The 18,370-nt window shown below is 40.8% G+C and overlaps 1 protein-coding gene across 1 annotated transcript in view; it reads left to right on the forward strand.

Annotated features, from left to right (window-relative positions):
* Positions 1 to 10,954: 10,954 nt before the first annotated feature.
* The window catches only part of eml1 (EMAP like 1), a 65,553-nt gene continuing 58,137 nt past the window's right edge, over positions 10,955 to 18,370 (forward strand). The window contains exon 1 of the mRNA XM_021317490.2: positions 10,955 to 11,123. Within this exon, the coding sequence (XP_021173165.2) occupies positions 11,096 to 11,123 (28 nt within the window). The 5' untranslated portion in view covers positions 10,955 to 11,095. The remainder of the gene's footprint in view (positions 11,124 to 18,370) is intronic.

Raw genomic sequence — 18,370 nt, forward strand, 5'->3', positions numbered from 1 at the left:
TGTACTGTTTCTCCTTGTGATTTGGTCAGTAGTTTCTGTTAGATTTGTGTTTCCTCCCTGTCTGCCATAACCTTGCCTGCAAGATGAATTCTCGCGGTAATTGTCACAAATACATGAGAATCCATCTTGTCCCGCTCCCGCCTCAACCGTAAGGGACTAAACAAGAAAGAAAAAAAAAACGGTTTTGGACCAATCACGTTGCAGTATTATGGTTTAAGGCGGGGCATACAGCTGTGACGAAAGCAAGAGCTGCTGAGCGCATGGACGCAGGAGGACGCATGCGTAGCGGCTGCTATCACATCTGTTTTCTCACATCCACGAATTCTTTTTTGAAAGAAGAGCAGCAAGAAGTGCCTTGACCAGCACAATTTTTGGTTTCTCGTGGTGCCTGCTGCTTACGTTTTAACTTGATAACGTGATTGGCTAAAACCAACCTTTGGTAGACGGGCACTAGGTGTTGCTTCGACCAATAAGCTCAGAAAGTTCTGCTGAATGTCTTTGTTTTCCCAAACAGATTTGGTGGGAGCAGACCCAGATTGAAAATCTGCAGAACGTAGAGTGCTACACTTTCTCCATCTGGCATGCCACGTTATGTCTGTCGTCTTTCCACCTGCGTCTGTCACTCTTAATTATTGATTGATTGCCTTCACCTGCCCTCCTTCATTTCCTCTCTGTTCTTCCCCTCTAATCAAACCACCTGTTCCTCTCCCTAGTTCTCAGATCCTGCCTGCTGTCGGTAACCTGTTTATTTCCTGCTCCGTTCCAGTTCATTGCCCCTAAAAGTGTGCTTTTCATTCATTAAACCGCTTTCTACCATGTGGCTTCCTGGCTCTTGTCTGCATTCTGGTCCTACAACAACTCCACAAAACATGACACTCATGAACCTGCTGTTTTGTTTTTTTTAAATTAAATCCTAAAATCCGTTGCAATTTCACACGGACACACTTCCTTCCAAGCTTTTGAGCAATTTGCAAACAAGATCTTAGATAGAGTGACGATAAATAGTTTACCTCAGACTCAAAAGCCAAAGGAGGTGGACTGCTCCCTCTGTTCGGGGGTCAGTCTCTGCCTCAAGACGAGGAGCTCAAATATCTTGGTATCCTGTTCCTGGGTGATGGACTATGATCTCAGTGCAAAGAAGAAGCTGATTGCAAATGTTAACATTATTGCTAAGAAGGAAGAAAAAGTGCAATTTTCTTGAAATGAATGTATTTGTCTTTGACTTGAGCAGGTGAATACAATGATCTACCAGCGGAATGAGTATATCAAAGGGCAAATACATTAATTTCAAGAAGATTTTACTTACTTTTGGTTTCTTTTTGCAGTGATTTATCCACTATTGTTCAGTTCCTTCTCCTAACAGGGCTTATAATCAATTACAGTCAGCTTTTGATGTTTTACAGACAAACTTTTCTCACCTTAAGCTTGTTTTAAATGCAGATAAATCTAATGTGAAATTTGAAAGCAGGGATCTGGCAGTCATTACTACAGCACAAAGTTTGAAAACTAAAAAAAGCGACACAGTATAAATATTGAGGATTTTCAATTGATGATTCCTTGTCTTTTTCACCCCATGTTCAACAGTTGGTGAAGGCCAATAAAACAGGGCTTTTATTGTAGGATCAGATCATGTCGCTCTTTTGAGCCTAAAAAGCAACTGGTTGATGCTACTTTAATGTCTGTGCTGGATTATGGTGACATTTTGTATGCACGCTTCTCCTAAATGTCTTCATCCTTCATTCATGACAAGTTTAAAAGGTTTCACTCATCCTCGTACGCGGCACACACAGATTGGGCAGACAGTGTGTCTTAAAGCTGTTCTCAAACCCCTTGAAGGAGTAATTTGTCTGCACATGTTTAAATTTAGGAGTTATTTATTATTCTATTTGTGATAGAGTTAAAAAAAATATTTTTCTTTCCCTTTTATTCTGTGTTTTGTTGTGATTGTCATGTGACACATGCCAGGATTCTCTTATGAAAGGGATGCTTAATCTCAGTGGTATTTTCCTGCTGAAATAAAAGCTAAATAAACAAAAACTCTATGTTGGCAGACACATATTCAACCCGGATTAAGTGCTCAGGACTTGTGGACAGCAAATAGGATAAGGTCTTGTGTCCAATGTTGTCCTCAACCTGCTACTTTAGAGACAGAAGACCCCAAAAAGCTGTACGGCATTAGATGTTATAGTTGTTTTCACTCAGGGTATGTTCAGGAGTTGTTATGTTTCGAGGCGTGAGAAGACAACCTCACAGGGTGTCAACCTCATGAACCGTGCAAATGTTTTGCTAACATCATGGGCGGATTCATCCCTAGTTTTCACGGTTATCGCATTCCATGAATGGCGCGTATTAACCATAGCATGACATAGGTAAAGCTGCATGAGCTACATGTGGGAATAATGACTTCGTTTTGGAGCATGTGACAGCGCTGAAAACTGGACAGTTCAAACAGGAGCTGAGCTGGTATTTTTGATCCTATTTAAACAGTTTACACTTGTTTTATGGTCTCAACCAACTCCATGTGCTCTGATCGGGAGGCTGCATCTTTGAGCCTCGAGGATGGGTACGATCGGTAATTACAGACGGTATGTTATTCATTAGGGCTACTCCTATTCTGTAGAGCTGACTCATAAAGTCAACCATGAGACGAATGGAGAAAATAAACATTAAATCACTCCTGTATTAAAAAGCAGATGGCAATAAGGGCTCTCTGAGCTTTGCAAGTCACAGCTTTTACTGCCCTGAATAGGTCTCTGGCAACCCAATGTCACAGTATTTTCTTAAGTAAAGAAATAAAAATTATCATTGCAGACGGACAGAAATAAGATTATATTTTGACCTGTTTAATAATTTAAATGAAACTGACAAAGTTTAGTCCAACATTGCATTGAAATTCAAACCCATAACAAAGTGGGACTAAAAGAGAACAAGTAAAATCATAAAACTATATTGTGGGTAACAGTTGGGTCTGACAAGGCATGAATCAACCAGGCAGGTGTAAGTTAGGGGTGTAACAATACGTCAATCCACATCGATATGTTGATTAAAAGTACAATGGTCCCATTACATTGATGCAAAATCAAAATACTGATTCATATAATCATTTTTAAGATACACTTAGTTTAATGCAGCCATGATCTATTATTGTCATTTTTATTTTAAAATTAGAAGAATGCTGTTTTTGATTTAAATGCCCGATACATGTAACAGCTTAGAGATAAAATGGTCTAATCATATTTTGTTTTTTGTGAGTTGATAAAAATGTAAATAATAAAAAAAAGGCCAGATGATATTGCATCATATTGACCGAGTCAATCAAAAAAATCGTAATAGGCTTTGTAATATCGATAAATATCGTATCATCATCCAAACAAATCAATATAATATCGTATCGTGATAAGCTGCTGATTTACACCCTTAGTGTAGTGTTGAGGGACGGGAAAGAAAAGACAGAAAGGTAAGTAGTGCTTTTTTCAATGTGTTGTTGAATTGTTCACAGCGTTTTAATTAAAATGATAACCTTAAAGGTAAAGGTTTAAATAAGTGTATTTTTTTATATAAATCCCTGCTGTAAATAGTTACAGTCTGTTATTTTGTTCACTAAGCATCATGGTCTGTCGGCTGGGTGAGGTTTGTGCGTATCGTATGACAATGGATCTTTATTCTCGGAATATTCTCCGCTTTGTTGCATCGCCCGGGGTTTTGGAATCAGCACGCCGACTGTGGTTGGTCCTCGCAGGTTTTTTTTGCTGCAACCTGAAAGCATCCCTTTCTTTCCCCGACTTTGTTTTAGACCTAAACTATCCGTGAAGGTTTAAAAGTCAAACAGCTCGTTTCTGCTACGTTATGAAAGCTCTCTTTTGTTTAGGTATTTTGTCACATTTCCTGTGTTGAAGGATGTAAAACACAGGACCCGTATGATTATGTTCATGTGTGGTACACTGTTCCCCTGTTTTTTGAGCGTGTAATTGACAAGCTGGTCCTATTTTCTTTTTTCTTTTTTTTAGAGGGGGGGGGGGGGATACGCCGAGGGAACAAGCGGGGGAGGAGAATGATTGTTGTTTTAGCTCAGCTCCATACCCCTCCATTTCTGTTTTTTTAAGTTTCTAGTTTCACCCGACTTGTTTCCGTCAGGTTTTATTCATGACCTCCATCTGGAAATAATATCAGTTCATGAAAACAAGCCATCAGCAATTTTAGGGAAGAGTTGTGTGTGTGTGTGCACGTGCACTGAGGGGGGATATTAAGGCTTCCTCTGTGGGGTTTGGGCCTCGCCGACGAAACCGTGTTGGTGCAGTGAGAACGGCTCTGTTGGCTGAAACCACCGCGGCCCTCTCCTAAAATCCTGCAGAAATGCAGTTGCGGTCTATAAAGCCTTTGATTCAAATGCAAAGTTAGTCATCAAATGCTGGAAAGTTCAGCTGCTGGGAGGAATTACGTGTCAGGCAGGTCTTTGGCAAAGCGTTTGACCTTGGCTCAGACTGAAAATATGCATTAACTCAGTGAAAGCCTGCATAGTTCCACAGGAAAGAAGATCTGGCTTGTGTTAGAGCTGCTCACAGGAGCGTACGCAGCTTGTGACGGAGGAGATAGAGCAGATATTCACTCCGCTCCGGGCTCACTGAAACACCTCTGTTATGGAAAACCTTTCTGGGCTTTCCACGGTCTGTGTCTGCCTGCCGTCTTGGCTGCCGTACACAGGAGACAGGCCGGTCACACCTGAGAGCCTCTGAAGAGCAGCCAGACATTTAGTCGGCCTGTCCCGGGCACAGAGGCGTCTTAGTCTCCAGGCCCGTCCAGCTGTCGAACTGAGTGCACGTCTGTCTGCCCGGAGCAGATAGGATCTCTTTCAGAGCCATAATGGCTTTAGCAGCCCCTGAAGGAGAAATAGCGAAGGAGGTGTGTGTGTGTGAGAAGAGCTTTTATTTCTGCATTAGGAGGTGTGGTTGGATCATGTTTTAAAAGCCTTGAAGTTTACCCGAGTCAAAAGGTTTATGCATACCGCGAAAGCCGCAGAGGCATCATGTACAGCGTCCCTTGAAGGTGTACATACCCCTGTTAAAATGTCGGGTTTTTGTCATAGAAGAAAAATGAGACAATGATAAATGATTTTGACACTTTTTTTGTCACATAAATTGTATAAGACTACATCATGTTATTGAATCAACTGTAACCGGATCAACCTGGACTGAACTTTGACTGTCCTTCTTGGAGTTTCATTTGAAACTAGAACGGTGTTGTCCTATTTGTTCATTCCTTTGTGTTTGGTTTCTTTGTTTATTCTTGTGTTCTGTTATTTGTACACTTGGGTTTATTTATCTTAGATCTCTGTTAGTCTTTTCCCCTGTTAGTCTTTTGTGTCTTAGTTCAGCTTCCTGTGTGTTAAATAGTCTCCTCCCCTCAGCTTCCCTGCTGCCATTCTGCCTCAGCTGCTCCACAATACACCCTGATTAGCTCACCTGCATTCCCTGTCATTCTCCACTCTTCCCTCAGTTTTTAAGCTCTCTGATTGTCATTGTTCCTTGCTGGATTCTCTGGTTACAAGAACAGTTTCTCTGCCCGTGCACCATGTCCTGTTCTCCTCTGTGATTTTTCTATTCTACTATATCAAACCATCACCATGCTCATCCCACGTTCCTGTCTGCACTTTGGTCCTAGTCCAAACCCACAGAACAAGACATACGTAGCCCATTTTAAAAATAGTTTGAAGGAAAACATTAAAATAGTTTTAAAAGCCTTGTACCAATTGCTCCCCTCTTTTGCAGATATTGTATGCAGATGTTACAGAGAAACCTCCAGAGAACTGCTAAAACCACTTTCTCATTGCTATATTAAAAACACTTGTTATTTGGTTTTTCAAGAACCCCTTTGGAGGGGCCAAAAAGCCACATGTGGCTCTGAAGACGCTGGTTCCAGACCCCTAGTCTAAGCAAAGAAGTATTGTTGAGAGACAGAAGCTTTGTATTTGAAAGAAAACATCAAGGTCTGGCTAAAATCTCCGAAAGCATTATGGGGAAATGTGTTTTTGTGGTTAGGAGACACGAAAAGATGCTACAAAAGATTACACCACCAACAGAATAACACCATCAGAGCAGACGGTGGTGGCAACACTTTCAAGTACCAACCAGTTTTGACCCAAAACCTTCAGGTTTCTGCTAAAACGCTGCAGGTAAAGAGGGATTTTTCTTCCCAGCATCACAATGCGGCATATTCACATAGGAATGATTTCATCTTAGGATAAATAATAGTTTTAGAAAAGTTCAACCAGAGTCCAGAACTGAAACTGACAGAAACTCTGTAGGTTCATCTGACCAGGGCTGTGGACAACAGATGTTCACACAATGTCACAGATCTGGAGAACTTTTGCAGGGTGGGCCAATGTTGTCAAGTTGAAATGTGGGGTCATGACTAAACGCTAAAAATTTTACCTAAACGTGTTTCAACAAAGTTCCAACTTTATAGATGTGCACACGTTTGCATCTGGGTTATCCTCTCACTCGTTTCTTTACATCATTAGTGTTAAAGGAATAAAAAAAAAGAAATGGGTCAGTCACTGTTTCCTGCTGCAGACTCCATAGGCTCAGACACTTTGAGGTATTTCGCTTTTTGGTTATGAGATCCCCACATGTTGCACCACCCCACCCCACACACTCTACATCACAGCAGCAGCCTGGGTCATTTTTCTTTTGAAGCCCCCTCCTTACCCCCTTTTTTTCCTCAGCAGTCCATCCATCATACAGAGTTTGTGTGAAACCTCCTTTCAGCCCCCCTGTTTCTCCCACAGCACCCCCTCGCCATTTAAAAAAAAAAATGCTTCTTTGAGCCAAAACCTTCATAGCTGGCTATTAATTCAAACCCCTGCGCTGCTCTTGCTTCATTGTTTCACTTCATGCATATCTTCCACCCCTCCTGCCAGTCTTCCACGGCTCTCTTCTTCTTCTCAGACCACAACTGCAGCAAAGCATCTGGAGTTTCCCCCGTTTTTCAGCTGGCTGAGACCTGAGGGCAGGGCTGCTGAGGATCAGGAACCGGGGTTTTGTGTGTGTGTGTGTGTGTGTGTGTGTGTGTGTGTGTGTGTGTGTGTGTGTGTGTGTGTGTGTGTGTGTGTGTGTGTGTGTGTGTGTGTGTGTGTGTGTGTGTGTTTCTGACTACCACCACTGTTCAAATCAAAGTGTCTGCCTTTTGTCTCCGTGCTCTGGAATCCCCTCCGTCACACCTCGGCTGCTGCTCAGCGGGAGGCACCGGCCTGAGGAAAACTTCCTCCTCTACAGTTAATCCTCCTACAGAAATACCTCCCCCTGGGTCACAGGAATTCAATTAATTAAGGGATTTCAAGACTTTTAATCTCATAGATTAGAATTTAGCAAAGCCACACTAGAATTTGGTTCCTCTAAAATTAATCTTACCCAAGGACTAACATGCTTTCCTCATTTTCTTCAAACATTTCCTCATATATATATATATATATATATATATATATATATATATATATATATATATATATATATATATATATATATATATATATACAAAAATGAAAAGTTGTAAAAACGCAAACGGGTTAGCATTAATAAAAAAATAGTATTATTATTTTACTTAAACAATCGACATAGTTGATTGAGAAACAATTGAGATAGTTTTCATAAAGTAAAAAGTAAAGTAAATATTGGCTTGAAGTGAAACCAGTAAAGAAAGTTGTAATTTACATGTTCATATTCTAAATGAATGGGCATTTCTTGCACAAATGCCCTTGCACAATCCAATTCTGTACATACAATGGTTTGTATACTGTGACCTTCTCCTGCATTGTTTACATTTCAATTGTTTTTATATTGTATTTTAAATCTATTGTTTACTTTTAAATCTCTGCTGCACCTAAAACTGTAATTTAACTTTTACTGCAATTTACAAAGCTGTATGCAACAAAATTTCGTTCTGTACGCACTCTGTGCATACAAAATGACAAATAAAGTTGTCTAAGTCCAAGTCTAAATGAAAACTTCATTTTTCAACTGTAAATATCTTCGTAACGTGGATTTCCCCCCCTGGCAAAGTGATTTAACTTCCGCAGGTTGTTAAACCCGTAAAAAGCTGTGAACTGCAGCTCTTTTCCACAAGTCCTCAATTAGGGCTTTACCCACAGAGCCATAAAACAGTTAGTGGAATCATTTGGAGGCTGTTAGATTCAACACTATTAAGAGTTCATTAGTACCTGCAGACACAGCTACTGTTGCAATTGGAGGATCATTAACGTTACCAATTCTAGCCAGCCACAGGCCCTGTTCATCCACTCCAGTTATTGTTTATATGCAAACAACAGATATGAGATATTTTAACAAAAAATATTGTCTTTCAGCCTTCTGCACATCCTCAGACGTTTTCTGCAAGTCTCTGGTAGATAAGGTTAAAAGCAAACATGGGATTACTGCTTTAGAGAGGGTGTCAAGATGAATAATTAGCTTAAAACAGGGAGGTGTTAGTAATTGATCAAATTATCGTATTTTAAAATTTCGTTAACATTTAAAACTGATATATAAATGTGAGAAACTGCTTAGATTTCTTTCTCTTTCTTTGGATTTTTAGGCTTCAACTTTGAACATAATTTCTCGCCAACGTCCAATAATGATATCATTTTTAAAATACTTGTAGACCAAAATGAAGACAAGAGGAGTAAAGCATTCAGGGACAAACACAAAGATGTGGAGTTGAACTAAAACAGAGAAATAATAGCTGACAGAATGTAAGCCTGTTATTACTTAGGCAAGGCCAGTTTGTTTATAAAGCGCTTTTCAGTAACAAGATGATTCAAAGTGCTTTTAGAGAAAAATCTATATATTTCTCCTCATCTGTCAGTGACTGGACTGTAATTTTGTATTTTAATATATCATCTAAAATGTTTTTGATTACTGCATCCATGGAGAGACAATGAGCTTTTAACAACTCTGGGGCATATTTCGCCCAAAGCCATTATTAAAACACTGAGTTTGTGACCAAAATGGGCATCAAGTTTTTTATGATCAAAGAGGGGTAAATATGATTTAATTTAGACGATGTGAGAAACAAACTCTGGATTGACACGTCAATTTAAAAACCTCAGCCAACAAATTTTGCACAACGTAACTTTTAATGGAGGAGACAAAATTGTTTCAAGTTGCACAGACTAGAAAGACAACGCTGAATACATCATCAGAAATAATAGTATAGTTAATCTTTATTTTATTTAAACTAATGTTTCCTCTGAAAAGGGGATTACGATATAAATCTACATTTATGTTTATCAACGCTTTAAAAGGGTTATTTATGTTAGACTGTCCTAGCCAAAGTCCAAACCTAAATCCAACTAAGGATCTGTGCAGACACTTAAAAAAATATGTTCAAAGAGACTCTATATCTAGTTTGACTGAGCTATTTTGCAAGAAGCATTAGCAAAATAAACTCAGTTCTAGGGAGCAAATGTGACTCTAGAAAGTATCCACTAAAGGGGGCTGAATACAAGTGTGCACCAAAGACCGTGCATCAGTTTTCTTTCATTTGACAAGTATGCACTAATTTGTGTTGATGTATAAAATCCCATAAGGATACATTACGGTTTACTGATGTGATACGACCCTTTTTGAAAAAGTAAATGATAATTCATACTTTTGCAAGTAATTTTGAGCCTTAACCCCCAGAATAGACTCCCTCACAATTTAATCAGAGATAATCTAGGGAACCATCCAGGACTTTGTTGGCCGGACAAAGTCACCTAAACTTATGGCACATGATCAAAGAGAACAAATGAGCTGCGGCGCTCCCTGCTCCACTTTCTTTTTTGCAGGAGCTCATGGGGTCGACAGGTCCTGATGGGGTGAAGGTTTAGGTCGTGTTTGGAAAAGGGCCTCGGAGCTCTTCTGCAAACAAGAGCCGGAGCTCAAACATCAAAGCCGGCGTTGGTGTGAAGGCTTGAGTGCTGTTGGCTCGGATGGTGGAGGGGGCTACTGACAGGTCTGCAGGAAAGATAACAGACCTGGAAGCCCCCCAACATCTAACCCCCCGTGTTCTTTCAAAATCCCCAGATAACCCCTCTCCCCCAGCCACTAAATCCCAACCTCCATGACACCGGGTTCTGCTGGACAAGCCCAGCGTCTGACCCCACTTAATCACATGCTGAACCGATCCCTCGTGATAATCCTTCCCTGCCAATTGACACACAAAAAAAAAGGGTCAGCTGAGTAAGCCCACGAGTAATTCAGCAGAAAGTTTAGGGGGAGCTAAATTGAAGCGCTGAGTATTTCCCTTTGTTCAGTCAAGTGGGCCGGTAATCTGTGGAGCTCCTGGTGAGCGCTTTCCTTTGTGTCGAATTTGGGATAGAAGACTTTAACTCCCCTGTTGTCGCCCCAACGTAAACTCTTGTTTTCCATTTGTCTGCTTCCTGTCTGTTTAGGTGCATTTAGCAGAAATTGCTCATGAACATGTGCTCAGATCTGTTTATTTGACTGAAATGCGGTCTGGAGAACAGAGTCCCTTGACCCTGCATGTTTGGTATGCAGGACCCTGGAGGAGCAGGGAAAAGCCTTTTTCCAGGGGGAATGGAGAGCTCAGTGAGGCACTGCTGCCCCCATGAGGAACCTTGGTGATACTGCAGTCAAAAACTCAGCCGGTTTGAAGCAACCCATGAGAGGTTTAGTGGATCTGATCAGATGTGAAGAAACCAATAAATGAAATGAACTGTTATAATGCAGAGTTTTTAACAAAGCCGCACGCTTTGCCGTCTGTTTGTTGAAGGTTGACCAGCGCGCCCTATGAAATCTTATCCACAGGGGTCTGTCACATCCCAGGGAAACAGTACCCTGAGGAAGGGCTGCTTGTTACAAATTTAGTGTCCAATGGTGCCGAGTGGAGCGTCTGACTGACGTATCTCCTGGCCACTGATCAGATTGCTCGCAGAGGGTCAGAGTGGAGGAGGATAGTCAGGCAGAAAGTGCGCAGAGACACAGAGTTTGACAGCCGAGACTGACCAGGAGAAAGTTTCCTTGGGTCTTGAAGGAAGAAACAAGAAGCCACTGGCACTAAGCGGACACGAGACACTGTCCTCCTCCTTTCTCTGTCTGCAAACATGTCCGACTGTGAGGGACCACCCATGGGTAAGAAATGATTATTCTTTGGTGGTGAACCCATGTTTAAGACAGACATCTGAAGCAAACATTGGGCACGCGTTTCTGTAAACTGTTTGGAGTTGTGTTCCTGCGTCTGTGTGTTTTCTGTGCCTGTGTGTATTTTTAGTGGAGGAGGGGACTGTGTCCATCCTGTTTTAGTCTCCACTGGGACGCCTCACCCAGCAAGGACTCTGTTCAGTCTGAGGCCTTATATGGAAACCTGAAACAGATTCCTCCGGCTTTTATCAGAATGATGCACGGTGACCTCGGCCGAGGCTTTCCCCACAGATGTCCAGATTTGAAGTTACTAAAGATCTTTTAGGGATGGGTGTTTTTTTTTCCTTTTCTTTTTGTCCTCCACTCTGCTGAAAAGGAGCGCGCCGGGGCAACGTGTGCAGGAATTCAGGGTGCAAAGATGTGCTGGGTGACTGTGCAGGTGTCTGCGTGTCCATTGCTTGGTTTTTTGTGTACCATGGTGAAGCATTAAGGGATGGGTCATTTGCTGCTGGCGCATCCCAGCTGGGAGAGAAAAGCAAGCCTTTCTCCTGCCTGGCAGTCTCACTAACAGTAACAATCAGTTATAAATAGAAACCTTCTTCTTCTGTGCCTCTGATGCTTCTTGATGTTTTCCTCTCTTATGCTCCTCTCAGCCTTTCTTCCCTTCATATTTCACCTCCCTGCCGCCTCCTTCCTCCTTGCCCTGGTGTAGTTCACGGATGATTTCCTCTTCAGTAAATATCAGCACGACTCAGACGTATGACGGCCTTTTGATGTTTGCCGGCCACACAAGCATTCTTGTAATTACGGCGGCTGCATGACTTGTTATCATCTGACCATCCCTCCGTATCGTATACTATGATCTCCTGATGCATTTGGCAGGAAATTACTTAACTTTATCATGGCTGATAAAATCTAAATCACTGAAACATCCAACCCTTTGTCCTGCTGTTTGCATTCATCATCTTGGTGTGTGACCCTTCAAGTTGCACATCAGGTGCAAATGTATGAAATTAGCTTGAAGTTTAAGAAGTTTTCTTCTCTAATCTGTAATGTTGAGTAGATTTCGTCTCCATGTGGCCGAGTGTGTGTTTCCGAACAGTTCAAACGGCACATATCATTGTCATGTTTACAGTTTTCCTACTCACATGTGTTTGACCTTGTAGCTCAGGATAGTTTTATTCATTTTCATGTTTGACATGGAGGAATATGTTAAAAAAGAAACTGAGCAAAAGGCAAAAAGCTGCCAAAGTGTGATGAATGTTGCACGCAGGGCACCAAACTTGGGTATTATTGTGTAACACAATGACCACCCAAGAAGAAGGCAGGGAAATCCATGTCTATGTGAGCTCATAGGGTGAAGATTTATGGCGCATTGTCCAGCAAGCGGGGGCAAAGGAGAAATTTTGTCTGAGAGCAGTAGGTTGCCGACAAAATATATTGGGACACAGCCAGGTCCTGGTCAGGTTGGTCTGACCAGGAATTATATTTACATGTGCACAGGCCCTGAAATTTCTCTCAAAAACTGCATCATCCATGTTAGGTTACATCAGTGAGCCTTGCAGTGGTTGCATAAAACATAGGAGAAGTGAATGGAAGCAGCTGAAAGTCTCATTTCCAGCTCATCTTTTACTAATGTAGGTTTGACTACACGAAAGTCATGTAGGCGTACAGAAATTACTGAGACAACACTCTTTGTCACGCGCTTCAAACTCTATAACTCTGTTCACCGTCAGTTTTCTTCCAACACATTTGCCTCTAAAAGTAACTTCAGGGGGGAATTTAAGGGAAATTAAAATGCTTTTATATAATCTGTCAACATTTGGCTCAAACACTGGGGGGGAGGACTTCTGCTTAAGCTGAATATGTTGGACGAACGGAAAGTAGTTGTTCAATATTCACATAAAAAATGAAAACTCCCGTGAAATATCAGATTTTATCATGTCATAAACTGTTTAATATCTTCACTGTTCTTAAGCACATAAATATTAGATTTTGGTTTTCAATACATCCTTTAAGCAACAAAAATAATAATCCGTTGCACTAAAGCTGATCTTTTTAGGAACTTGTCTGAAAATAGTTATTGTGTCTTGACTTCTTTTTACATTGACATCAAGCAGGATTTTTTTTTTTAAATGCAGATGTAGGAAAAAAATTTAACAAAATATTTCCTAAATGTTGACGTCTTAGGTGACTAATTTTCAAGGAAGAGATTTTCTTCTTTTTGACTGATAAATGAAATCCTGATCACATCTTTTATTCTATATTGCGTTAAAATGTTTCAAGAGTTGATGTGTTCTGAGCTGACTGCTAGCACACCATTTTAGGGACAATATTCTGTTAACTTTTATACCATAATAAATGCAGAATTTGGTGATTAACGCACAAAGAAACAAAATCATTGAAGACATCTGAATGGCAGCATAAGCTACTCCACATCGTTTAGTGTTCATGACACTCCCAGGACTGCAAGAAACCAGCAGAGGAAACACTGATGACCTTTTCTTTGTCATGCTCGCAAAAAGTAGTCTAAATGGCAATATATGTTGAAGTTTTGCCTATATGAGCTATCTTATATTGTTATTACGAAAAGCCCAAGAAGATTTTCAATAATTCAGGAAAAACTGTTCTGTTCAATTTTAATGTTGATTTATGATTTATGTGTTGAACCTTGAATGTGAACCAGTTTTCTTACTCAATAGGATCATTAAGTAATTTTAGAAAATTGTAATGGGGGGGGGGGTTGTTTTATTTCTATCTCTAAGTTTAAAAGTGTCTTTCTTCAATTACAGATAACTTATTATTTTATTTGCTCTTTGATGGGACACAGCACTCTCATAGCAACTCTAGCCACTGCTAAGATGAATCTGGGTTCAGTAGGTAAAAAACCTTGATACCTGACAAGAATCCATATTGCCTGAGTCAACCAGGCCTAATCCATAATTTACAATGTAGTCATGGTACATTTTTCTTTTTACCACAATTTGTTTTATTTTCTGTGTGTCAACGTGCACCTGGCTTTAACCTGTTGTATAATATGTTAGGGCTGCAGGGTCGAACAGCTGGTAGCACTGCTGCTAACAGCAGGTAATGGGTTAGAAAGTCTGTATTTGTGTCTTTCTACGTGAAGTTTTCATGTTCTTCCTGAGCATGTGTAGGTTTCCTTCCTAGCAACTCCAAATTTCCTTCCACAGTTCACTAACATGACTGTCAGGTTAAAAGAGTGTCGGTAAATGGGCTTAAGAAATCAGTGCATGTGTGCATGTTTATTTATTTTATCTTGTTTATTTTGTCCTGTGTGCCTCTGTTATGGACTGGTGATCTGTCCCTTGCCCTTCACACAATAACTGCTGGAGATGGATACCAGCCCTTCTACAACCTTGCAAGGACATGGTGGTATAGACCAGGCGTATCCAAAGCATTAAAATCTGCTTTGAATGAAGTTATTAAAACTGGCTAAATATAACAAATGTTATAAAAGAAAGATTAGTTCAAATCCTGCCCTTATATTGGTAGATCAATTGAACCAATCAAATCCAAACTATTATACAAACTGAATGACCATCTTTTGACAAGACAAATGAGCAAACCCCGTTTTTTAACCTTTCTGTCTACAATGATTTACACATCCCTTTTATACAGAAAATCGGATAAACTTGTTTAGTTAAAATGTGCATATTTTGTAGGGCCAAACCTTAAAATAAAAATCACAGCATAGTTTTATGGATATTTTTTAATTAATTTTTTGGTCATCGAGTACTTTTGACTTCACAATTTTGGCCCATGTGCCGACAAGTTGGAACACCTGGTATAGACAATGGATGGATGGACAAATGGACTGAAGGGTGGACTGTTGTCGCAAATTTGCCTCAAACCACCATACAGTCAAGGTCACAGAATAATTTTTGGAAGGGCTTTGCTGCCATCTAGTGGCTGGAGTTATGTCTCATCATATTTAGGTCAATTTCGTTCTATAAATCTACATTTACTTGAATATCTATTGAATGTATCATATTCAAATTAGAAATCTACTTAATTTAAAACATTTTTTTACAGCAAAACCCATTAAAATATTGCATGCTAAACTTGTTGCTCTGCTGGTAAAAATAAACTAAATGTACAGCAAAATTACTTTCGATGTGTTTAACAGAAAAAAATGATAGCACCTGAGTGATTTCTCAACTTGGTGATTTTGGCTCACATCTCAGAGTTTGGTCACCATGGTGTGGAGAAAACAAGTTCCTGCAGCTTAGCTCATCTCCTGTAGGTGGCAGTATTGTCATGTTTTTCATCAACAGCCCAAATTGTGGAAAATGGACAGAAAAGTTTGAGGCAGTGTAAATAAAAGGGATGAAAACAGATTAGAGGTTTAGAACTGAAGAAATTGAGCTTGAGTAAGGAAGTGAAGGGAATTAGATGTAAGGAGTTGAAAGGAGTGAAAGTAAGGGATGGAAGATGGGGTGAAAGAGGGGATGGAGAGTGTTCTCTGAGAAAATCTGTCTGGTGAGAAAAGAAAGAAGCTCTGCTCATCTTGGCTGCTTTGTCTCATCTAACTTACGGAGGCATCAGTGGATGAGATTTTCTCCGACTTTGCACATGTGCTCAGGAAAACAGCTCATGGTGTCATTGCAGTCTGCTGACGTCGGGGCTCCATCTGTGGTCCAAATATGCGAACAAGTAGCTCTGATTATGCTAAATATGTTCTTCATTCAGGCCTATTTGTCCTACGCGCGGACTGAATATTTCATGCATGCCGCACAGGTGTTTGTGTGCGTATCCAGATAATCATATTTGTTGTGTGTGTTGGACGTTGCAGGAGTCTGAGGGGGGGAAGGGTGTGCATTGCACATGGAGCCAAATCAGATGTGATTAAACTTGTCATGGCCTGAGAGAACCAGCGGCAACACTCTGGTGTGTGTGTCCACTTCACACACACACACACCTCAGCTTTTCTGGGTTGGAATGGCAACTGTGATGTAAATTAAGACCGCTGCCCTTCAGATTAATACATTGTTTTCAGATTATTGGGTCGAGGAACTGTAATCAGCCTGGAACCTGTTTTCTGGCCCTTAATGGCCTTACACAGCAGTAGTTTTTATGGACATCCATGGATCGGCGTCTGCTGAATTATACACATTCTGGACCACTTCATGCCTCATTAACATATAGATTAGAAGAGGAGGAATCGCTGTGGTTTAGAACCACTCGTCTCCGCTTTAACGGCATCGGTATCGCAAAGTTTAAAGCTGAACATAAGGAGGCAGAAACAGGCATCAAACATTGAGACCGAGCAATAAAGACTCAAATAAAGTCCAAAATATCTTCGGATATGGTGTCACAATGTTATGAGCAGAATGGAGCAACAGATTCCCGTTACACTAACACGCTCTCACTCCCTCTGCTTATATTTGTTCTTTGGAAGTAGTTGCTGTAGGTTTTTATCGACAGACATGTAGAAACTGTTGCATTTTCCGAAAATCTTCTCGTGAATCTGTTTGTTTTAAGGAGACAAAGAGAAATAAAGTTTGTTTCTGTCCTGAGTTTGAACTTAGAGCCTTCTAACATACGGTGTGGTATTGCAGTTGCAGCATACCCAATAAAAAAGGTCCTGCGGAGGATAGTTGGAGCTGCTGAGAAGATCACTGGAGCTTCCCTCCCCTCCATCCAAGATACCTCCTGAAACCTAGGAGGAGGACAATTAACATCAACGAGGAACCCACACAACCTCTCCATAAATTCTTCAAAATGCTGCCATCTGGCAAACAGTACCGCAGTATGAAATGCAGAAGCTCCCGGCTGGTCTTCAGCTTCCTCCCATGTGCTTGTTAGAATGATAACCTGCTGAATATCAGGTACTTTACATCAAAGTGTCTATGGGAGTGTTTTAGTTGCTCTTTTTATTATTCATCACCACGTAAGATAATCTGAGATTTATTGCAGTGATAACATCTGGTATGTATGATCCGTATTTTATCCGTTTATTGCTTTACGCTACATCCTTCAGGAGTGAAGCAGCGTTGCTGAGTTGAGACTACCAGAGCAGTGGGAATAAATGTGGAGTATCCGTGGATATCACAGAGCCTGGTCCTGGAGAGCTCCATCATACAAAAAGCTGTTAGACTCTAAGAGACTCTATTAAGAGCAGAAGCGGTGACCCAGTTTTATTTCTGACTCATAACATCATCACTTGGCGCTGCTGCAGCTTGTGTGGCCCTCAGCAGCTCGCTGCGGTGTGCAGCTGCTCTTTCCTTTATTTCTGCAGCATCACTGCTCTAAACGAAAATCTCCAGCTTTATGTAGCATCCTGAAAGAATGGGGGTGGGGGGGGGGGGGGGGGATTATTCTCGTAGGTAAAAGAAGAACACCTGGCTGGATCGTCTGTAGACACAAGAGATTCAGCTTTTCTCAGATTCCCGGTCGGGGTTGTTCTCTCGCTGCCTGAAAGTGGGTCACATTTTCTCCATAAAATCCAAGAGAGCAGAAACTGCAGCAATGGTTATGTTTGTGGTAATGCATTTCAGCTGATCCTGCTGGCTTGAAGGCAGTGGCTTTTTAGACTGACAAGGATAATGTGTGACTCAGAGGGTTGGGCTTTTATTCTTCGTCATAAAATATGTCCTGATCTGGACTTGGTGATGTTTTTATCTGACAGTTTTGTGATTTACTCCCTCAGTATATGTTCCTAATGGACCGGTGCACATTTTAAACTAGACATATCGATGATGCCAGGGTAAAGTTTGCAAAATAAATTAAAGAAATATGCTGTTGGCACTTTTTTCATGGTAATCTGATGTAGGGTTGCTTCTGTGTTTGGTACATTTGTTGTTTTGCATGACTTAATTGTAACGAAGACAAAGGCAGCTGATGCCACATTAAACTCCAGAACACAGAACAGTTTATAGTCGACAAAAGGGCCGCTAGCCTAAATCATGATCCCCACCACCACCACCGTGCGTTATAGTTATTATCAGGTGTTTCTGATGATATGCTTTGTTTGGATTACTTCTGACAAGCCCTGAGACCAAACATCTCGTGCTTCGTTCGGATGTAACTTTGTAAAACAAAGTTATGCGGCTAAATTCAGGCAACATTTGCGCACAAGCTGCACTCGTTCAGAACTTTTATGATGGTCCTGTCAGGAAATGTAACATTTAACATCCTAACTATAGTCTGTAAAGTCTGAGATTAAGGTCTTGGGTATTTTTTATTTTTTTTTCTGACCACTGCAATGTCCAACC

The sequence above is a fragment of the Fundulus heteroclitus genome, chromosome 19 (genome assembly GCF_011125445.2).
Source record: "Fundulus heteroclitus isolate FHET01 chromosome 19, MU-UCD_Fhet_4.1, whole genome shotgun sequence".
In the NCBI taxonomy this organism is placed as follows: domain Eukaryota; kingdom Metazoa; phylum Chordata; class Actinopteri; order Cyprinodontiformes; family Fundulidae; genus Fundulus; species Fundulus heteroclitus.